This window comes from Saimiri boliviensis, chromosome 12 (genome assembly GCF_048565385.1).
Source record: "Saimiri boliviensis isolate mSaiBol1 chromosome 12, mSaiBol1.pri, whole genome shotgun sequence".
Taxonomy (NCBI): Eukaryota; Metazoa; Chordata; class Mammalia; order Primates; family Cebidae; genus Saimiri; species Saimiri boliviensis.
The window spans coordinates 20,514,688-20,536,049 of NC_133460.1; the positions used below are offsets into that span (position 1 = coordinate 20,514,688).

General features: G+C 57.8%; 4 protein-coding genes across 6 annotated transcripts; 1 reads left to right on the top strand and 3 right to left on the bottom strand.

Moving 5' to 3' along the window:
* Positions 1 to 736: 736 nt before the first annotated feature.
* On the bottom strand, positions 737 to 7,320 carry SULT1A3 (sulfotransferase family 1A member 3). Of its 2 annotated transcripts, XM_074381997.1 has the most exons (9): positions 7,234 to 7,320; positions 4,750 to 4,940; positions 3,887 to 4,038; positions 3,677 to 3,802; positions 3,490 to 3,587; positions 2,246 to 2,372; positions 2,058 to 2,152; positions 1,372 to 1,552; positions 737 to 1,244 (listed from the first exon to the last, which is right to left on the bottom strand). In XM_074381997.1, the coding sequence occupies exons 1-9, from the start codon at positions 7,234 to 7,236 to the stop codon at positions 1,132 to 1,134; spliced, it is 1,086 nt and encodes a 361-aa protein (XP_074238098.1). In that variant the 5' UTR covers positions 7,237 to 7,320; the 3' UTR covers positions 737 to 1,131. The 2 variants fall into 2 exon arrangements, with proteins under 2 accessions (XP_074238098.1, XP_039333662.1); XM_039477728.2 differs by lacking the exon at positions 7,234 to 7,320 and having other exon boundaries at positions 4,824 to 4,913.
* On the bottom strand, positions 7,194 to 10,571 carry SLX1A (SLX1 homolog A, structure-specific endonuclease subunit). The gene is made up of 6 exons (XM_003930131.3): positions 10,384 to 10,571; positions 9,825 to 9,876; positions 9,390 to 9,731; positions 7,658 to 7,785; positions 7,404 to 7,491; positions 7,194 to 7,326 (listed from the first exon to the last, which is right to left on the bottom strand). The coding sequence occupies exons 1-6, from the start codon at positions 10,569 to 10,571 to the stop codon at positions 7,297 to 7,299; spliced, it is 828 nt and encodes a 275-aa protein (XP_003930180.1). The 3' UTR covers positions 7,194 to 7,296.
* A 291-nt stretch (positions 10,572 to 10,862) lies between these two features.
* Positions 10,863 to 11,739, top strand: BOLA2B (bolA family member 2B). 2 transcript variants are annotated; one of them, XM_003928720.4, is made up of 3 exons: positions 10,863 to 11,123; positions 11,201 to 11,298; positions 11,597 to 11,739. In XM_003928720.4, the coding sequence occupies exons 1-3, from the start codon at positions 10,863 to 10,865 to the stop codon at positions 11,694 to 11,696; spliced, it is 459 nt and encodes a 152-aa protein (XP_003928769.1). In that variant the 3' UTR covers positions 11,697 to 11,739. The 2 variants fall into 2 exon arrangements, with proteins under 2 accessions (XP_003928769.1, XP_039333663.1); XM_039477729.1 differs by having other exon boundaries at positions 11,239 to 11,298.
* Positions 11,740 to 14,051: 2,312 nt separating this feature from the next.
* CORO1A (coronin 1A) lies at positions 14,052 to 19,542 on the bottom strand. The gene is made up of 11 exons (XM_003930126.4): positions 19,409 to 19,542; positions 17,708 to 17,906; positions 16,403 to 16,525; positions 16,178 to 16,307; positions 15,904 to 16,088; positions 15,627 to 15,746; positions 15,299 to 15,403; positions 15,041 to 15,186; positions 14,886 to 14,943; positions 14,558 to 14,773; positions 14,052 to 14,269 (listed from the first exon to the last, which is right to left on the bottom strand). Exons 2-11 carry the CDS (start codon positions 17,903 to 17,905, stop codon positions 14,165 to 14,167), a joined length of 1,386 nt encoding a protein of 461 aa, XP_003930175.1. The 5' UTR covers position 17,906; positions 19,409 to 19,542; the 3' UTR covers positions 14,052 to 14,164.
* Between the last annotated feature and the right edge of the window lie 1,820 nt (positions 19,543 to 21,362).

Here is a 21,362-nt window from a genome sequence, read left to right on the forward strand (position 1 = left end):
GATCACAGGTCTCTACAATGACTCGGAGCTGCCCCAGAAGACCTTGTGCAGAGGGGTGCTGATGACCCTGCCCTGTGGATCGGGAAGCCTGGTGACAAGTGAGGCAGCAGTTGTGAGGGAGGGGCTGGTGCCCAGGGGCTGGGACTGATTCTTGGTTTCACTCACAGGCCCCTACCCCTCTGTGGGGCCATCCCTGCCTCAGGGGACTATGTGGCCAGACCTGGAGACAAGGTGGCTGCCTGGGTGAAGGCAGTGGGTGGGAACAAGCAGTGGATACTGGCCAAGGTGGTCAGTTACAGCCACATCACCCACAAGTGAGTGACACCAGTCCCAGGGCTGCTCTCAGCCCCTCCTGTCCCCAGCCCCTGGATGACTACTCCACCCTATCTGAAGACACCTATTCAGACAGCTTCTCCCCTCAACTCAGTGTGGCCCAGAGGTACCTGGTGGCTTCCAAAGAGCCCAAGAAAAAGTGACGCCGGCTGGCAGATTCAATGTCTTCCACCGTCTTGGGGCAGGATAGCAAAGGATATGCTGGGATTAAACAGGCATCCCTCCTCCACAGGTCTCCTGAGTTTTACTTCTCCAGATCTCTCCCCCCTCCCCAGATATTGGTGGCCTGGGGAGCTGGACGCTGAGGGAGAGGTGACCGTATATGGCCCCACTGGGCATTCACTCTTTAGCTCGGAGTTTCTCTTCCTTTCCAATACAGGCTCTACATTGAACACAAATCATATTTTATTTTAATTAAACTTTATTTTCTTTGAAGGGAGGGTCTTGCTCTGTCATCCAGGCTGTAGTGAATGGGCATAATCATAACTCACTGTATTCACAACTTCCTGGGCTGAAATGATCCTCCAGCCTCCGCTTCCCAAGTAGCTGGGACTACAGGTGAGTGCCAGCACATGTGGCTAATTATTTTTACATCTTTGTGAGATGAGGTCTCACTATTTTACCAGGCTGGTCTCAAACTCGTGGCCTATTGCGGCGATCCTCCCAGCTCAGCCTCCCAAACCGCTGGGATTGCAGACATGAGCCACTGTGCCTGGCCCAAAAATCATACTTTATTCTTGAGCCCTGTGGTCAGGCTTGACTCGCACGTTCCCTCTGCAGTGACCCCGGGAGCCCCTGTCACAGCTGGGAGCGGAAGCTGAGGCTGCAGCCTGCCATCTTCTCCGCATAGTCCGCATCGAAGCGCTCATTCTGCGCCACGGTGAAGGTGGTTTTCCAGTCCCCAGCCGTGCCTGGGAGAGGAAGGCAGGGAGCAAAGCTGTAGTCTCACCCCAGGGGAGGCCCCTAGCTGAGTAACTATGGCGAGGCTCCAGCTACTGCTCCCACCTGCCCCAAACCCCCGTGTTGGCCAGCACCCACCTTTCCTCATGAAGGGGGAGATGCTGTGGTCCATGAACTCCTGGGGGGCAGTGGTGTAGTTGGTCATGGGGTTCTTTTTCATCTCTTTGAACGATGTGTGCTCAACAATGAGGTCCACGGTCTCCTCCGGCAGGGAGCGCCCCACAAACTCCAGGATCTTCTGAATCTCCCTTTTGGGGTTCTGAGTAGCAGAGGGCTCCTCAGTGGAGCAAAACAAAAGGGGTCCCCTTCTCTAACCTCAGGAAGGGCATCTGGCCACTTCCCCTAGAAACCCAGAAGAGCCTTGACCCTCCGGGCCACAGTCCCCTGGGTAAAATGAATTGCTCTCTGCCCTATGATCCCATGATAAAGCTGGGCTTGGCTCCTACGAACAAGGGATGATAGGGATGGTCTTCTTTCATAACTGTGGCTCCAGGCTGGAACACTCTTTGGCAGGGAGAAGCAAGAGGACTAAGTATCTGATCCAGGGCCACCTGTGCAGCTGACACAGGTGCAGGAGATGAGAGCTGTGTGGGGCCTGCTGCCAGGTGGGGCTGCAGCTGGGAGGCCTGGGCCAGGGAGGCAGGATGGGGAATCTGGGCCTGCTGTGGGGCTGCCTGGAGAGGGGACTGGGTGGCCTTGGCGGGTCCCTGTGAGGTGCCTGCCCCCAGGTGTCACATGGAGGGCGGCAGCACAGGCGGTCTCACCTCCTTCATGTCTTCATAGAAGAGGTAGAGAACAGGGTGTGTGCGGCTCAGCTCCCACCACTCCTGCACGTGCTGGTACCAGGACCCGTAGGACACTGGAGAAGCGGGCGGGGGCACCGACGCAGGGTTGCCGTGTGTTGTAGCCACCACCCCTCAGCTCCACACCCTCCTTCCTGCAGTCAACCCACCTTCTCCGGCCATGAACTTCTCCAGGAAGCTGTCCCAGGTCCCAGGGTCAGGGTGTGTCTTTTCCATTCGGTGGAAGTGGTAGTAGGAGACGGCCACGTCCTTTGCGTTGCGGGCAACGTAGACCACCTGCAGGGGCAGAGGACCCGACCCAGCGCCATCACACGGCCCGCCCCAGGCCGGCTCTTCTTTTGGTTTGGCAAAGGAGGAACCTGACGCTTAGATGCTGACTTGCTTGAGATCTCATGGCACAGGTAGGTCCAAGCGGGGATCTGAACCCTGCTCAGATGTCAAAGTCCAGCCTGGTCCCTGGATTCATCTACATTAATGTAATCTGCATCAACGCCATCACACCCGGATCTGGAGCAAGGCATGCCCATTTCCCACCAGCCCCTCCTCTTCCAGCCTGTGAGCACCCACATGCTGCCTTTCTCAAGTGTGTACTGTAGACACTCACTATCCTGGCATTGGACCCCCTTCAGAGCAAGAGGGCAGATCATATTCTCTGTCAAGATGTGATGAAGGCTGGGCACGGTGGCTCATGCCTTTAATCCCAGCACTTTGGGAGGCCAAGGTTGGCAGATTACCTGAGGTCAGGAGTTCAAGACCAGCCTTACCAACATGGTGAAACCCCATCTCTACAAATTCAAAATTAGCCAAGGGTGATGGTGGGTGCCTGTAATCCCAGCTCCTTTTGAGGCTGAGGCAGGAGAATCGCTTGAACATGGAAGGCGGAAGTTGCAGTGAGCTGAGATCAAGCCACTGCACTCTAGCCTGGGCAACAAGAGCGAATTTCTGTTTGTTTTTTTTTTAAAAAAAAAGATGTGATGAGCCTGGCGGAAGCGAGGCGGCCTTTCCAGAAGAACAGAAACATGGCTGGGAGGGTGCCCAAGCCTCCCTTTCTGGCCTTCCCTGCCACTTAGCAGGAAGTTTTTTTTGTTTTTGTTTTTGTTTTGTTGTTGTTGTTGTAGAGATGGTTTTGGTCTGTTGCCCAGGCTGGAGTGCAGCAGCAGGCAGGGCTCACTGCAGCCTCCAATTTGCATAAACAATCCTCCCCACTGAGCCTCCTAAGTAATTGGGAACAGTCTGTGCCACCAAACCAGGTTTTTGAAGTTTTTTGTAGAGACAGGACATCATCTCTACAGCAGTGTTGCCCAGGCTGGTCTCCATCTCTCGCCTTCAAGGGATCCTCACACCTCAGCCTCAATCTGGGATGACAGGTGTGAACCACTGTGCCCGGCCTCACCTTGATCTTCTGATCCAACAGAGTCTGGGGGAGCAGGGCCAGGGGTAGGTGTGACTTGATGAGACGTGGGGACGGTGTGACTTTCAGAGTCTCCAGCCCTGAGTAGTGGGTCAGGGAAGTCCTGGTGAGCTGAAGCCCCAGCCCTGTCTTCCTCCACTCCCCTTTCTCCCAGGACCCAGCCACACACCTGAGGGATCCCCTGGATCATTGAGCTCAAGGAAGGGCACCCGTATATAGATAGGAGCCCGGTTACACTTCTCTAGGTCACCGCCCTGGTAGATCATGTCCAGTATTTGGCTCACCCAGGTAGTGCCTGGAGGAGAAGGGAGATGGGAGATGAACATGACCAAGGTGGGGGCTGCCACCTGGGAGAGGGTGGGTGGCCCTCCTCACCTACCAGACTTGGGGTAGGTGTTGATGAGCAGGTCATCAGGTAGGGCTTGGAAGCTCTCCAGGGGCCCCAGTGCGTCTGCAAAGTACTTGATGAGCGGGACCCCCTTCACATACTCCAGAGGCCGGCGGGTGGTGTCCTGGTTCAGCTCCATGTTCCTGTGTCAGGGGCCAGAGCCAGGCCCACACCCTTAACACCATCACAACACCGTGTGCAGAATTCTTTTTTCTTTTTTTTTGAGATGGATTCTCAATCTGCCACCCAAGCTGGAATGTAGTGGCACAATCTCAGCTCACTGCAACCTCAACTTCTTGGGTTCAAGCAGTCCTCTCCCCTTGGTCTCCCAAGTAGCAGGGATGACAAGCATGTGCAACCACACCCAGCTAATTTTTTTTTTTTTTTTTTTTTTTTTTTTAGTGGAAGTAGAGATGGGGTTTTGCCATGTTGGCCAGGTTGGTCTTAAATTGGCCTCAAGTGATTCACCCACCTCGGCCTCCCAGTGGGCTGGGATTATAGAGGTGAGCGAGCACCCAGCTGCTCCTTTGCAGAGTTTTTGCTTTCAGGGAAGTCACTGAGGCCTAGGGAGGCTGAGTGACTTGCCCGAGCTCACAAAGCCAGTCAGTGGCGGGGCTGGGGCTGAAAACCAGGTCTGCGTCTAGTGCGGTGGTTCCCCAGCCTGGCCGCACCTTTCGTTCACCTGCAGAGCTGTGCAAAATCCCAGGGCCTGGGCCATGGTGCAGACCAGTGAAAGTGCCCTCACAGGGCGGGGCCCAGGTATCAGGGTGTGTGAAGGTCTCCAGGAGACTCCAGCTGCCCTGAGGAGGCTCTAGGCCTGCCTGTGCTGTCTCCCTGCCAGCCCTTTGTCTCACCATTTCCTGCTGAGACCCCAGCCTCCACCCAGCGGGCTCCTCTCCCCGGTGCTCCCCTCCTCTGGGCTCCTCACATGTGGAAACCTCCCGGGTCGGCCAGGCCTGTGATCCTCTTGCCTGGTCACAGTCCACTTGGGCTCCAAGACAAACACGGCACATTGAGCAACTGAGCTGGTACTGGGGGCCAGAGCCTGGTATGGGAATGAGCAAAACTGATGACTCAGCAAAAGGAGAAGGCAGGGTGACTCCCGCCTGTAATCCCAGAGGCTTGGGACTTCAACAGGGAAGGATCCCCTGAGCCCAGGAGTTTGAGACCAACCTAGGCAACAAAGCAAGACCCCTCTACAAAAAGTACTTTTAAAAATTAGCCGGGTGCAGTGGCTTGCTGTTGTCACCCCAGCTATTCAGGACGTTGAGGCAGGAGGATGGCCTCAGCCTAGGATTTTGAGGCTGCAGTGGGCCGGGATCCCACTACACGCCAGCCTGGGTGACAGAGCAATACCCTGTTTAAAAAATGCACAAAGGAAAAGGGAGGGAAGGGGATTCCGGCCAGGCTGGGTCGTCCTACTGAAATGGGATATCCATGGGGAAAGAACGGGAATGACAGAGGCCCCGGCTTCTGGAATGTTGAAGCCAGAAGCTGTGGAGGGTGAGGGCAACCTGGGCCACCCACTCGGGAACTCACCTGAGCTCTCTGGAACCTGGACTCCTGCTCTCCTGGCCTGCAGGGGTTGAGTGTGGTTGCGGTGTGGGGAGTGCAGGGCTGCGCTCTGCACTGAAGGTTTTGAAGGTTCAATGTGGGAGGGATCTGGAGTCAGGGCTGGGACTTAGCTCAGCTCCAGGAAGGAAGGGGCAGGGTTGAGGGTGGGGACCTCAGCTGCAGCCGAGCTGAGAGCCATCTACAAACCCAAGATGTGAGCTTAGTGTGTAGAAAACACAAGAATGAAAGGCAAAAGGGGCCTTTGGAGTTTTTTTGTGAGCTGTCACCAGGCTCCTGACCTTCTCTCTGATGACCTTCTCTCTGAACTCTACCCGGCAGGGCAGACCAACAGACAAGTTTTCTTTTTTCTGTTTTTCATGAGACAGAGTCTTGCTCTGTCGTGCAGGCTGGAGTGCAGTGGCACAATCTTGGCACACTGCAACCTCTGCCTCCTGAGTTGAAGTGATTCTCCTGCCTCAGCTTGCCGAGTAGTTGGGGAGTAGTTGGGATTACAGGCCTGCGCCACCATACTCAGCTAATTTCTGTATTTTTAGCAGAGATGGGGTTTCACCATGTTGGCCAGGATGGTCTTGAACTCCTAAGCTCAGATGATCTGCCCACCTCGGCCTCCTAAAGCGCTGAGATTACAGGTGTGAGTCACCATGCCTGGTGGACAAGCTTTCTCTAATTGATCCAGGCAGAGGAGGTGAGTGAGCAGAGGGGAAAGTGGGATAGGCAGGCCTGGGAAAGGTCACTTACCTGCTGGCTCCAAGATAGTCTTGAAGGCACCAGGGGTTCTGACCCAGTGCAGCCCTCAGGCCCCTATCAGCCCAGGCATTCCAGGTTCTGACCACAAGGCCAGTCTGGAGTGATGTGTGTGAGCAGAGTGAAGGGGTAAGGGTGGAGCAGAGCATGGATGCACAGAAGAAAAGGCTGGGCATGGTGGCTCATACCTGTAATCCCAGCACTTTGGGAGGCTGATGAGGGAGGATCACCTGGGGCCAGGAGTTCGAGACCAGCCTGGCCAACATGGTGAAACCCTGTGTCTACTAAAAATACAAAAACTACCTGTAATCCCAGCTACTTGGGAGGCTGAGGGAGAACTGCTTGAACCTGGGAGGCGGAGGTTTCAGTAAGCCAAGATCACACCACTACACTCCAGCCTGGGCAACAGAGTAAGACTCCATCCCGGGCAACAGAGTAAGACTCCATCCCCTCCCCTACAAAAAAAAAAAAAAAAAGAAAGAAGAAGAACAAAAAAGAACAAGGAAACAAGGACACAATGGAGTCCCATTGCCCTGGGAGCCAGCTTCAGCTTCATGGCTCCCAGGACACCTCACAGAGCATCAGTAGAAGATCCTAGAAGAACAACAACCCTGCAGGTGCTTTTCTTTCCCTGGGTTTGAAGGAGGCTCCGCAGACAGAGGCTAGAGGAGGCTGGGGCTTGGAAGCCACGGGGCCCTAAGGAAAGAAAGCATCCCCCATCCTCCTTGCTCTTTGTCCTCACTATTTGCATTTAATTCCAAGGTGAGTCTCCCAAGCCTTCCAATAACTGCATCAGCTCAGAGGCAAGCAGGGGCTAGCTGAGGCCTGGGGTTTCCAGGCAGGGCAGATGCTGCTCACATGCTAGGGCCACAGGCTTCTCCTCCCTCCTCTGTGCCCCTAAGGAAGCCCCGTGACTGGCAGGACCTCGGGCTACTAGCTCCACCCACCCTCTCAACAATGACCATAAAGCACCCTTGACTCAGATTTTTTTTTTTTATTGTATTCAAGTAAAAACCCACCATATCTGGATCCGTGGCAGGTGGCACAGAAAAGAGGTAGGAGGGGCACAGGGACACCAAGGATCAGGTCTCCAGCAGGTCTGTCCAGTGTGCCTGCAGAGGCAAGCAAGGTCACAGGCAGCCCAGGGCAGGGAGTGGGAATAGGGAGCCTGCAGCCAAAGCCCACTCACCTTTTCTAATTCCAAGTCTTCTACTTCTTTCTCAGTGTTCGTCTGGCACAACCAGATCAGGTCTCCCCACAGCAGTGACTTCTCACAGCTACCAAGGGAGAGGCGGGTAGAAGATAGAGTCAGACTCCACAAGCCCCCTCCAGGCTCAGCCCTGGAGGCTGACATGAGGACTCAGCTGTCCCGGGCCTGGACTGCACAACTGGGAACCCTCTTCCCAGAGCTAGACCAGGCTGTGGCCGGGGGACTGCACTCACCTAGGGCATTGGCCCTCTAGGGGCAGAAGCTGCCCTGGTTCTTCCCGAAGGAACTCCTCTGCCAGGCAGATCACGTGGGCCCGTAGGAGGCAGCCAGGGTGGGGGCAACACAAGGGTCCCTGTTCATCCTGTCCTAGGCAGCGGGCAGGTAGGACACAAGGAGAGAGAGGGAGCTGGCAGCGAGTCCCTCTGTGCAGCAGGCACTGTTCTGGGCATTACACAGCTCCATCCCCAGAGGCAGAAGTGACTTATTTGCGTCTTACAGATGAGGAAACTGAGATGGGGAGTTAAAATCCTTGCCCCCTGGGGCTAAGCTGGTAAATATCCTGTGAGCATCAGCAGTGACTGACTGAGTCACAGCCTCACCACTGCAGCCAGACCTGAACTTCCTAACTGCTCAGCAACCCCCCACAGGACACTGAATCTCCGCAGAGCAAGCCCTCGACTCACTCACAAATACCAGGAGCTCAGTAGAAGGTGCCCATCGTCCATTATTTTATTAAATATTTAGGCTGGGCACAGTGGCTCAAGTCTGTAATCCCAGCATTTTAGGAGGCTGAGGCGGGTGGGATCACATGGGATCACCTAGGGTCAGGAATTTGAGAGCAGCCTGGCCAACATGGTTGAAACCCCATCTCTACTAAAAATACAAAACTTAGCCAGATGTGGTGGCGTAGGCCTGTAATCCCATCCACTTGGGAGAGGCAGGTGAATCGCTTTAAACTGAGAGGCAGAGGTTGCAGTGAGCCGAGATTATACCACTGCACTCCAGCCAGAACGACAGGGTGAGGCTACATCTCAAAAAAAAATAAAAATAAAAAATAAATTTCTTGGCCAACGGCTCTGCGCAGGACTTTGTTCTACAGCAGTGATAAAAGCTGCCCTCTGAGAGTACAGTATAGCAGTTGGGGTGGGAGAAACTAATGAGATTAATAAAACACTTGGCATGCCAGATGATATCAAGTGTTAAGGAAAAAGGGGGTGGCCGGGAAGTGCACAAGAATGAGCTCAATTAATTTCATTGTTTTAGAGACAGGGTCATGTCCAGGCATGGTGGCTCACGCCTATAATCCCAGTACTCCGGGAGGCTGAGGCAGAAGGATCACTTGAGGTCAGGAATTTGTGACCAGCCCAGCCAACATGGCAAAAACTCATCTCTACTAAAAACACAAAAATTTGCTAGGTGTGGTGGCCCATGCCTGTAATCCCAGCTACTTGGGACGTTGAGACAAGAGAATCGCTTGAACCCGGGAGGCAGAGGTTCCAGTGAGCTAAGATCACTGCACTTCAGCCTGGGCAACAGAGCAAGTCTCCGCCTTAAAAAAAAAAAAAAAAAAAAAAAAGTGCAGCTGGAGAGATCATAACTCACTGCAGCCTTGAACTCCGGGGCTTGAGTGATCTTCCCATCACAGCCTCTCCAGTAGCTCAGATTACAGTCTCATGAGTGCCACCATGGCCGTCAACTCAGAGCTGCGATTATAAATCGGGAGCCAGAGAAGACCTCACTGAGGTGGTAGGTTATCAAGACAGATGGCCTTGGGAAGAACCTTTTTGTCAAAGGGAAATGGTGAAGGCCCTGAGCAGGTCCTGCTTTGCTCAGGAATGGCCATAAGTACTATAGCATCTGCATCTTAGAGATGGGGATAGGGTGGCCAAAGCGTGTGAGTGGGTTCCCTCAAGAAAGAGCTGCACCCGAAGTCGTCTGGACCCTAGAGCCTGGGGTAGACCTCACCTGGATGGGCCGGGCGCACAGGGCGCAGCAGTCCCCTGCATCCTCTTGGTCTGGCTCAGGCTTGGTGTCATCAAAGGGGCCTGCGCGGTGCCTTAGGGCTGGGGCCTGGGGCGGTGGAGGCCCGAAGGCCAGGGGCACGTGAGGCGGCGGCGGCAGGCAGAGGTCCTGGCGGAGGTCAGGGCGCAGCCAGCGCAGCGTGAGCGGGAGGCGCGCCCAGGGCGGTGCGCGGAGCATGTGTGCCAGCACGCGCAAGTGGAACGTGAAGGCCGTCTCTCCACGCAGGCGCGGTCCCACGTGCGCTAGGCGGCGCGAGGCGTGCGGGTGCTGCCAGGCCCACTCGAACTGTGGGCGGGGTACGGGGCGTCAGGGCGGCTCGGAGCAGGAGGCGGACCCCGAGCCCTCCCCGACCCGCAGCCGCCCAGTCTCCTTTCTTACCCGAAGGGCAGCCACTGCGGACAAGAAGCCGTGCACAACGAGCACCATCTCCCTGGGGAGGAGAACGGGGATGTCCCTCTGAGCCGCACCGCGGGTCCAGCCCAGCACCCTCGCTGTTGGTCCCTGCCAATCCCACCTGAGATCTGGGTCCTTACTCTAGGCTTCAGCCGAGCCCCAGGCCCCGCCCCTGCCTGAAGGCATGCCCTTTGTGCCTGCCCACCTCAGGCCACGCCTCCAGACCGGGTACCCACCTGTCCCCACTCCTTTCTCTCCTGCGCTCCACCCGACCCCAGCGTGCCCACCAAACCCCCTAAGCTGGACCCCAGCCTGGATCATCACCCCCTCCAGCCAGCTCCTCCCAGAGTTCCACCACGTAGATGCCCCGGGCACCGCCTCCCCGTCACGCTCCTCCCCTGAGACAGGCCCCGCCCCCGCCCTGGACCGCCCCCCCCGCCGCCCATGTTACATCAGGCCGGTCAGTCTCCTCAGGCCTGTGCCCCGCAGGGTCGGCCTCCTCCAGGAAGCCTTCCTCCAGGCACAGAAGCCCAACCCCTCTCACCAGGGCCCTCGCCCGCTAGTCCTCCAGGCCCCGCCTTTTTTGCGACCCCCGTTGTGCTGCTGAACCCGACGAGCAGGATTGACAGTGAACCCCACGTAGACGCGGCCCCGGTGCCGGGGGTTCAGGCAGTAGAGCAGGTAGACGCCGAAGAAGCGCCTCGGCCTCGCTGCGACCCCCGCGGGACCCATCGGGCCTCGGGGTTAGGGAACAGCAGCAGAGGGCTGACTGCCGTGACCTAGTGCCCAGGGGAGGGCTGGATCGCTAGGGCTGCAGGGTGCTTGCTTCTCAATAAGCTCTCAGGGACTATCCCGCGGCTGCCTGAAGGCCGCCGTGGTGCGGGTTCGTACTCCTCTCCGGTCTAGAGGCGGGTGTAGAAGTCCAACCTCGGAAGCCAGGCTGCGGTGCAGGCGGCGAGCACCTGCCAATCAGCATCGGCTCCGCCTGAGTCCCACCTTCTGAGGACTCTGATTGGCTGACGGATGGCAGGCGCGAAAAGCCCAGACCGTTGGAAAGCGCGAGCGCTTGAGGGCGGAAGTACTGCGTCGACATACGCCTTAGTAAGGGCGGAAGTGGCTTCCCCAGCGGAAGTGGCTCCTGTAAGGGCGCAAAGCAGCGTGGCCGGGGTCCTAGCTGGGGTTCTATCCCCTCTGGGCTGCCGCCCCGGCTGGCATACCGCCATGGAACTCAGCGCCGAATACCTTCGGGAGAAGCTGCAGCGGGACCTGGAGGCGGAGCATGTGGTGAGTTGAGTCGCCTGAAGAGGGGAAAAGAGCTCTGCGGGCGGGTTCGGCACCATTCATATTCTTCCGCTCGGTAGGAGGTGGAGGACACGACCCTCAACCGTTGCGCCTGTAGCTTCCGAGTCCTGGTGGTGTCGGCCAAGTTCGAAGGGAAGCCGCTGCTTCAGAGACACCGGTGAGGCCTTGGGAACACCTTGCCCAGCGCAGTGTCCGCTCCTGCACCACAACCCCAGCCACTCCCCTTTCCCCTGCAACCTAGCTCCCGCACTCCCGCGGGCGTGGCTCAGGGAGGGACCTGAGGATCCCGCCTTCGTGGTCCCTGATTCGAATATTTCGATGTAGACACTCCCCACGTACGTGTTCCCACGGCCTGGGGACGACAACCTTGGGGACACCTGCAGTCTCTTGGGTCACCCCAGCCTCGGGTGTGCGATCCCGGCATGCCAGTTTCCTAACCTCATCTCTCGTCCCAGGCTGGTGAACGCGTGCCTAGCAGAAGAGCTCCCGCACATCCATGCCTTCGAACAGAAAACCCTGACCCCGGAGCAGTGGGCCCGTGAGCGGCAGAAATGAGGGACTAGGACCTGCACAGCCATTAAATTATAAATCTGGGCCAGCTTCTGTGTCGGTGTGTGTGTGGGAGGGGTGCTGAGGCTGAGTCTAGGACCTGGTCTCTCTCCCTGCCCTGCCTCCGTCCGTTGTTTTATCTTGGACAAGTCCCTTTCCCCGTGTAGCCTCTATCCCTGCTTGTAAGATGAAAGTTCTACCATGAAAGTCCCTTCCAGGGTCTGCCTAGAAAGCCTTCTTTCTGTAATTCCATGTAGACATCTAGGAGTCTGTACTGCCACCACCCACCCGACTCCCAGAGAGCTCAGGGCTCCTGCTCTCTGCCAGCCTTCATTATGCAGAGATGAGAACGTGCTCCGGGTTTCAGGGCCATGACCAGTTGAACAAACCTCTTCCTCTCCTCGACATCACCGCAATGTCAGAGGCATAATACAGAATTCCATATATTCCCTGCAGGTTCCCCCAGGCCTTGTCACTACCAAGAGGGAGTGGTACCCAAGTAGGGGGTCATCACCACCTGAAATGCTGATGTTTTCAGACCCACTGGAGAAAGTCCAGTGGCCCCATAGCCCTGGGCTTGCTGTGGCTACAGCTGCCCCCCTGGAGGACCGTGGAGGTTTTAGGAATAGTAGATGTGGGAAGGGGATAGGGGTGAGATTAGAGCAGGAATATAAGGCTGACCAAGTCAGAAAATTGGGATAGGTGATGTCCCTGTATCAGTCTTCACCACCGGTTAGTACGATTGCCATCACCTTGTTTTTGTTTGTTTGTTTTTAGTTTGTTTGTTTGAGACAGGGTCTTGCTCTGTGCCCAGGCTGGAGTGCAGTGGTGCCATCTCAGCTCACTGCAACCTCCACCTCCCAGGTTCAAAAGATTCTCGTACCTCAGCCTCCTGAGTTGCTGGAATTACAGGTGTGCACCACCACGCCTGGCTAATTTTTGTACTTTTAGTAGAAATGGGGTTTCACCATGCTAGCCAGGCCAGTCTCAAACTCCTGACCTCAAGTGATCTGCCCACCTCAGCTTCCCAAAGTGCTAGGATTACAGGATGACTTGAGGCCAGCAGTTTGAGACCAATCTGGCCAACATGGTGAGACCCCATCTCTACTGAAAACACAAAAGTTAGCCAGACGTGGTGGCATGCGCCTGTGATCCCTGCTACTTGGGAGGCCGAGGCACGAGAATCACTTGAACCTGGGAGGCAGAGGTTGTGGTGAGCCGAGATTGCGCCATTGTACTCCATTCTGGGCACCAGGAATGAAACTCTGCCTCAGAAAAAAATAGGTAAAAAAATTCAAAAGCGAGAGACTTAGGCTCTGACCTGGGATTTGCCTTCAGTGATCTGGGCTTCTGCTTTCAGCCTCACTTTCTTTTGTAAACTAGGGTCGGCTTGTTGCTAGTTCTCTCTTTTCCTTACAAAAAGTTTCCTTGTTGTTTATATTTTTAAAAGACAGGGTCTTGCTGTCACCCAGGCTGCAGTGCAGTGGTGCAATAGTAGCTCATTGCAGCATTGATCTCGTGGGCTCAAGGGATCCTCCCGCCTCAGCCTCCTGAGTAGCTGGAACTACAGGTGCGCACCACCAAGCCATGTTTTTCATTTTTTCTAGAGATGGTGTCTCTCGCCTCATTGCTCACGCAGATCTCAAACCCCTGGGCTCAAGTGATCCTCTCGCCTTGGCCTCCCAGAGTGCTGGGATTACAGGCGTGAGCCCCCTTGCCTGGCCCCCCTTGTTAGTTTTGTCTTTGGACCTGCAGCTTAAAAGATGTCGGACGGGTGTGGGGGCTCACACCTGTAGTCCCAGCACTTTGGGAGGCCAAGGTGGGTGGATCACAAGGTCAAGAGATCAAGACTACTAAAAATACAAAAATTAGCTGGGCATGGTGGTATGTGCCTGTAATCCCAGCAACCTGGGAGGCTGAGGCAGGTGAATCACTTGAGGAGAGGTGAATCACTACCTGGGGGGAAAAAAAAAAAAAAGATGTCCACCTCTCAAGTGATGGTTCATTTCCTCACAAACAACTGCTAGCAGAGTCACGTGCAACCTGATGCTTTGGTTGACTAGAAAAGGCAGATTTGGGGTAAACACGGGAATTTTTGAGGTCCCAGGCTAGGGCCTTGCATAGCTCAGCTGTGTCAGTTCTGAGAAGGAGCTGGGAATCGGAGAGCAGTCTCCTGGCCACATCAGTGTGGCTGGTTTCCACCCTCGAAGGCCCTGTTCCCATGCTGTAGGGTGTTAGGGGGCATCGCGCATCCTTTACCATGGGTTAGTCCCCTCAGCACAATAAAGGGAAAGGAAGCTCAAGGGCTAGTCGGTTCAGCAAACCCCACGTCTAGAGGACCAGTCATTAGAGTCTGGGAGATACAAGAAAATAAAGCCATTTTATTATGATTTTTTTTCTCTGCCACGTGGCTGGGAGTCGGGAAGGAGTGGACGGGTGTGAATGGCTGACCCTGCTGAAGGCCCTGCGGGGCTCTACTTGGCCTGGACTGTCTCCTCCAGCCCGTCCAAGCGCTTCTGTAGCTCCTGCACTGTGGCCTGGAGCTTCCGCATCTCCTCCTCCAGCCGGGACACAGCATCCTGGGGACCCCATGCTGCGTTAGGCCCAGCTCCTTCCTGGCTCCCCTTGCCCTGGCATCTCCTGAGCCCCATCCCAACAGCCCCCCCAGGCCTCAGGCCCTTCTGTCACTCAGCCAGTTGCTGCCTGGAAACCTGAAGGCCTATCGATCTGAAACCTGTTTTCTGAGGCCTCAGGATTACCCACTCCCAGCCCCACAAAGATTCCCGATGTTGGGAGTTTCAGCTGCCCCAAATGCCAGGCCCACCCCACCCTCCCTGCCTTATTCCCTGGCTCCCTAGCCCTCTCACCGAGCTGGGAGTGCCACTGGCCTCTGGTGCTGCCCTCCTGCGCCCGGTGTCCAGGCCCCGGTTGACCCTCAGCTCCCGGCTTTTCGGGGGCACATAGCCATCCTTGAGGGAGATGAGGAGGGGCCCAGCATCCCGACCCCCCAGCCACTCCTCAGCTGTGAGGGCAGGGTCAGGCCCTGCAGTGGGTGGATACAGGTCCTCCTGGAACAGGTCCGACTGTGGGCAAGGCCAGGGCTGGTGAGGAAAGTGCTTATGCCAGGACACCCCCCAGCAAGGTCGCGAAGTCAGTGCCCAGCCCAGAGCCCAGGACGGGGCGGGGAAGTGTCACCTTTCGAGGCACTGTCATGGCGATGGGCTCACACCTCCGCTCGTGCAGCTTATAGAACCTGTGGGAAAGGGGAGGTGAGCGGGGCCCACAGCCTGGTTGGGCGGGCTTGGGACTGCCCAAGGAGCATGCTGTGGTCAGGACCGAGGGTCAGTCACCTGGCGATCTCACACTTGTTCACCTCCAGGCCACGTTTGGGCATGTAGCCCATGCCCCGCTGGGACTCCTTGGAACTGAACATGGAGAGATAGTGCAGGAATGGAGCCTCGGAAGTGATCTCAAAGTACCGGATAGAGCTGTCACCCTGCAGGTGGTGGGTGTGGAGGGAGGGTCAACACCAGTGGATGACCCTTCCCCTGGCCCTCTCCAGGCCCTTCCTGCCCGCCTCCCACCCCCACCCCGCCCGACGAGGCCACCTTGCCACAGAGGTAGACGATGTTGGTGTCAGGGTCAAAGAAGGGCAGCAGGACACCGCTACTGGTGTCCAGCTCCTGCAGGGACAGCGGCTCCTCCAGGTGCTTCTGTAGACACAGGTGAGAGGTAACATGCCAGGCCCTGGGATGGTGGTTTTCCCTGGGAAGTGACCCGTGAGGGCCCTCCCGACCAACCAGTGGGAACACCCATCTCACGCCTGGGTAAACTGAGGCCCCTGGCCATCCTGCAAGGCAAGTGGCAGAGCAGGGATGAAACCTCCAGTCTTGATTCCCAGTCCCGGGGCCCTCAGCTTCCTGCCCCGGCACTCACTGTGTCCCACAGCGCCACCTGCCGCTCACTCATGCGGCTGAAGCCCGTGGTCAGGATCTTCCCCTCTGACACGAACACAGCACGCACTGGCCGGGTCCCCTCGTGGGGACGATCCTTCTCCTGCAATGAAAGGAAGGTGGTAAGTCGGGCACCCATACACACCTATGGGGCCAGTCCCAGCTGGAGTTGAGGGAGGGCAGCATCCAAGGGCCTGGTTGATGGTGGATAAGAAGGATCCAGGCTGTAGGGTCAAGGGTCAGGGTGCATGGCGACTCACAGCTACGACAGTGCCTTTGCGGGGCTCAATGATGCGCACGCGCTTGTCGCGGCAGGAGGTACAGATGAGGCCTCCGTCTCGGCTCCAGTCCACGCTGTAGATCGTGTCCGGGTGCACATCTGGGCCCAGTGTCAGCACGGCTGCCCCAGTGCCCACATCCCACACCATGATCACGTTGTCACAACCTGCACATTCCCCACAGTGTCAGAAGCCACAAGCCTCCTGCCCTCACCCACGGCAGGTCACCAGCCGCCCCCAGCCCCTCCCACAGCACCTGCACTGAGCAGCACATTCTGGGCTGTGGGGTGCCAGGCCACAATGCCCACACGCTTGGTGTGGCCCTCCAGGGTGACGACAGGCTCCCGCAGGGGCAGTGTCAGGCCCCCATCCGGGATCTCCCACACCTGCAGAGGAGAGGCCGGTGAGTCTTTGGGGCTCCAAATGTCAGGTCCCATCCTAGAGCCCCCCTCTCAGCCCCTGGGTCCCCACCATCACTCACCATGACTGTGCAGTCCTCAGAGCCACTGGCAATGACGTTATCATTGTGTGGGCACCAGGCGATGTCTAGCACAGGGGCTGTGTGGCCACAGACCATGGGCACGTTCTTGTCCACACGTCCAGTCTAAAGGCATAGCAGAGCCTTGGATGGAGTTGCTTTTGCCTCCCAAACTCAATCCAACCTCCCCCCACCTCCTTCAGAGAGGCCCAGAGAGTTAGACTGGGGGGTCCCTGGGAGCTGGACCAGGCCCTGGGGTGGGAAGGGTTTGTTATCTTGTCCTAGTCCCAAAATGGCCTGGGCAAACCCCAGGAGGGCTGACACATGGCGGAGGTTGTGGGCCATGGGAGACCCTGGCAGAGTTCCCACCAGTCTCTGTCTCAGTCTGTCTCTGCCCTTAGGGTTTGCACCCCGCCCAGCTTCCCTGAGCAAGCCTTCCATGGGCCCAAGTGGCCCTAGAGCCAGGACAGGTGTATGGGGACTAGGGGCGCACAGTTGGCTCCCCAGAGAGCAAGTGTGAGTGGTGGGGCTGCAGGGCTGGGTCCTCCCCAAAGGAGAGGGGCCAGGGAGCCTGTTATAACCGGCCCCAGGCGAGAGCAGAGGTTTGGAAATGGCTTCTTCCGGGGACAGCTGCTTCAGCAGGGCTTCCTGTGTGACGGCAGTGCGGGGCTCGGGCCCAGCTCTCGCCCCGACAACCACTTCCTCTTCTCTTTGCTTCCATCGGCCCTTTTAAGGCAACAACTTGGGGCCCATCTCCCCTTCCTGTCTCACCCCCCAAAGAGCACAGGAGCGTGCTGGGGGTGCAGGGCAGCAGGCAGCCAGTGGAGGGGACAGCAGGCTCCAGGGGAGGGCAGGGCTGGGGGAGGGGAGAGCGCCTCTTGCATCATCTCTGCCTGCGAGCTGGGGGCCAGAGTTGCTAGGTCCTCCTCAGGCAGGCCCAGAGCCAGAGTCCCTCCCAACCCTGAGAATGCTGCCGGGGCCCCCAGACCCCATCCCAGCCCTCTCGGTGTTTCCATGGAGAGAAAGCCCCAGGCTGAGGCTCTGGAGGGTGGGTTGTGGGTCTGCAGGACTGTCTGCAGTCCTGGTCAGTGGCGTGACCCATCTTGTGTTGGCTCCTTCTGAGCGTCAGTTTCCACACAGCCACAGCACAGAGGAGCCGGAGGAAGCATGAGGCTCCTGGGGCCCAGCTCAGCTTTCTAGATGGCAACATGGGCTCCAGAAGGCTTGGTGACAGTCACCTAATTAGGACCTCCACAGAGCCATGGGTCGGGTGGAGAAGCTGCTCCCCACAGGGCCCCAGGGGCTCACCTTGGCCAGAGGCAGCACCAGGAAGGCCCCTCCCCCACTGGCCTCACAGATCAGGGCCACGAACTTAGGGTTGACGGCACAGAAACCACTGTCCCAGGTGGTCTGTGAGACGCGAACATCCTCATAGCACTGGTCGGCCTTGGCCGGCTGTCCAAACACGTGGCGGAACTTGCTGGAGCGGACCACCTGCCGGCTCATTCTGGGGGCACACAGGTTAAGAGCGTTTCTCCCTTCAGGTCAGCTCTGATCTTCCAGTGGCCCCCACCTCCCCTAGAACACCCCTCAGTCTGGCTTTTGAGGTCCCAGCATCATCTCCAGAGGCTTCCTACCGTGGCTGATGCGTGCTCCCCTTTGCCGACCTCTCCTCCTGTCTAACCTGTAAGCTCCTTTCTCCCTGGCCCCCGGCCACTCTGAGCCACCCTCTCAAATCTGTACCCTCGGCCTCTGCAGCAGAGCCCGGCATGGTGTTGCCCCCACTGCATGTTTGTTGACTGACTGGCTGACGGATGCAGAGCCCGTCCTTCCTAATGGTTCAGACTCAGGCGTCATCAGCCCAGATGGCTCTGAGGGTGGGTTCTCTCTTAGTTACCGTGTCCAGAGCCCACCTCCCTCACACCCACACAGAGTGCCTCCTAAAGGCAGGGGCAGGGGCTGGCCTCCCTTGCCTGCTGGCACAGGGCTGGATACAGGAGGAAGTGGCGTGGGGGCTGCCAGAGCAAAGTGAGGCGGCAGGATGGCTTCCCCAGCAGGTCTCTGGGCACCAGAAGCCATCAATGGCTCAGGTCCCAGTATCTCCTCCTCCCCATACCTCTGCCTCTCGCCTCCACTCAGAAAAGCAGGTGCTCTTAAGAGCCATCTCGACCCCCATGTGAACTGCACACAGGAAGGGAGAGGCCACTCCGACCTCTCTGATGTCCAGCTAGGATGATTTCCCCCAGTGTCTGGGTGGCGAGCCAGGAACTCCAGGGGCGACCCTGTGCCAGCTGCATCACCTTCTTGCTCAGGGAAGGAATCTTTGCTGCCGCTTGGAGAGTGCCCTGACCAGAGCCTCTGCCCCTAGCCTCAGCTTCGCCTGCTCACTGGGGGCTCCAGCACCCCCGGCCACCCCAGGATTCCCGCGGAGGCTGCTAGGTCGGCCTGCCCAGAGAGCGGTGAGGAGCATATGTGAAGAACCCAAGTCTTGAGGGGCAGCCTGGGTCTAGAGAGGGGGGAGCCCCGAACCAGAGGTGGGGGACAGGAAGCCATCGCCCCACCCTGCCTCCTCCCCCGCCGCAGGTACCAGGCCCGGAAACCACGGAAAGGGGAACTTGGGCTTTTCTTGTTTTGCTCTCAACCCCTTCCTGTCTCCAAGGCAAGGGCAGCTGCCCCACTCACCCCACCCTGCCCCCGTCCCCACCTTCCTCGAGACTCAATTCCGGGGGGGGGATTCGGGGCCTCGCCACTGTGCTGACCCCCGGCCACCCACCTCCATCTTGGCCACGGTGGTCCCTCGCCCTCGTCTTGGCAGAGCGCTCTGGAGCCCCGGCAGCCCCCACTCCAGGCAGCGTACCCCCGCGGGCTGCTGCGCCCGCTCCCTGGCCCCGGCGCTGGCCGGGTCGAGGTGACAGCCGCGCGCCCCCGCAGCCCGCGGCTCCCACGCGCGCGCCGCCCCACAGGTGGCCCTCGCCCCGGCCCACCCGCGCCTCCCAGGCCCAGCCTCACCTGCTGCCGAGAGAGGACAGTGACCCCCAAAAGCCGGAGGTGGAGGAGGAGGAAGGAGCTGGAGGAGCCGGGGACTCGCCCGCTGAGGATGCTCTTGTCAAGACAATGAATGAGAAGCAGCCGTGCGCCCGCCTCCGGGGTGGCCGCGCCCCTTGGGGCGGAGCTCTTCCAGGCCCGCCCTGCGTTTCCCCTGTCCCCACGGCGGCCGCCTCCCACCCGACCCCCAGCCCGCGCCCCACGCCGGTCCCCAACCGAAGCAGAGGCTGCCCGTCCGCCGCCGGGAAGCGAATCTGCACTTCTTTTTAACATGTCAAAACGCAAAAAATACCCCGTTGCTTCTTTCCTTCCTGCGTCCGCCCCCAGCCTCCTCGCCAGCCTTTCCCTGGCAGGCACGAAAGCGCCCCAGGCCAGCCTGCCAGGCCTCGGTGCCCGGCCCCGCCCGGCCCGGCTCGGCTGCGCCGCCGCCTCCTCCCAGCCCTGCAGACGCGAGCTCTGGGGGCGCGGGGAGCGCGGGCGAGAAGGACCCCCGAGCGCGCCCCTGGACCCAGGGGACCTGGCTCTTGCCTGGCTCTAAGATCTACGCATGGGTGGCCCCGGGAGTCGTTTCGCCTCTCTGGCTCTCCTGTCTTCATTGGGACCATGAGCCAATGAAGCTGAAATAATGGGGCATCACGGGCACCTACTTTGTGCCAGGGGCTATAGAGGCGAGCAAGCCAGGCAGACTTCCGCCCCTGAAGAGCCAGCCTGGGGGAAGGAGGAGGAGCCCACAGCCGCTCCTAGCCCAGGCTTCGACCGGGCTCAAGGGCAAGGAGGGGTAGTTCACACCCTTGGAATCAGAGGGGCTCCTGGAGGCAGCAACAGCGGGCAGGAAAGGCCCGCTCTAGAGTCAGACTCTGTCGTGAGTGTGACCGCAATCTGTCGTCTGCTGACTGACGTGGGGCTGCGACTTAGCTTTTCTCAGCCTTGGTTTCTCCCTCTGTAAGAGTCATACCTGCCACATAAGAGGTATTGGGGATGATTACCTAAAATAAAGAAGTTAGTAAGCACCTCATCTAGAAAGTGGCAGGTGCTTAATAAATGTTAGTTCTGGGGTGGTCACTGTGGCTCATGCCTGTAATCCCAGCACTTTGGAAGCCAAGGCTGGCCGATCACCTGATGTCAGAAGTTTGAGACCGGCCTGGCCAACACGATGAAATTGCTAAAAATACAAACATTAGCCTGTTGTGGTGGCACACGCCTGTCATCCTAGCTACTCAGGACGCTAAGGCTTGAGAATAGCTTGAACCCAGGAGGCAGAGGCTGCAGTGAGCCAAGATCGCACCACTATACTCCAGCCTTGAGAAAGAGCAAGACTCTGTCTCATTAAAAAAGAAAAGAAAAGGTTAACTCCCATCATTCTTGTTTACAGAGTATCTGGGCTGGGCCTGAAAGGATGAGCAAGAGCCAACAGGCAAGGCTAGAGGGGTGTCCTGTAGGCTGAGGAACAGCCCAGTCGTGTGGAAAGGTTCAAGGAACAGCAAGGGACTGGTTCAAGTCCCACCCCTGCCATTGATTGACTGTGCCATCTTGGCCAAGAAACCTAATCTCTCTGAACCTCATTTTCTCATTGGTAAATGGGGAATTAATAAGATTTGTGCTGCCCACCTCACAAAGTTATGAGGCTCCAGCCGGGTGTGGTGGCTCATGCCTGTAATCCCAACACTTTGGAAGGTCAAGGCAGGCAGACCTGAGGTCAGGAGTTGGAGACCAGCCTGGCCAACATGGCAAAACCCCGTCTCTACTAAAAAGAAAACAAAGCTGGGCACAGTGGCTTATGCCTGTAATCCTAGCACTTTGGGAGGCTGAGGCAGGCGGATCACCTGAGGTCAGGAGTCGAAGACCAGCCTGGGCAACATAACAAGACCTCATCTCTGCCAAAAAAAAAATTGATATTAGCCAGCTGTGATGGCATGCA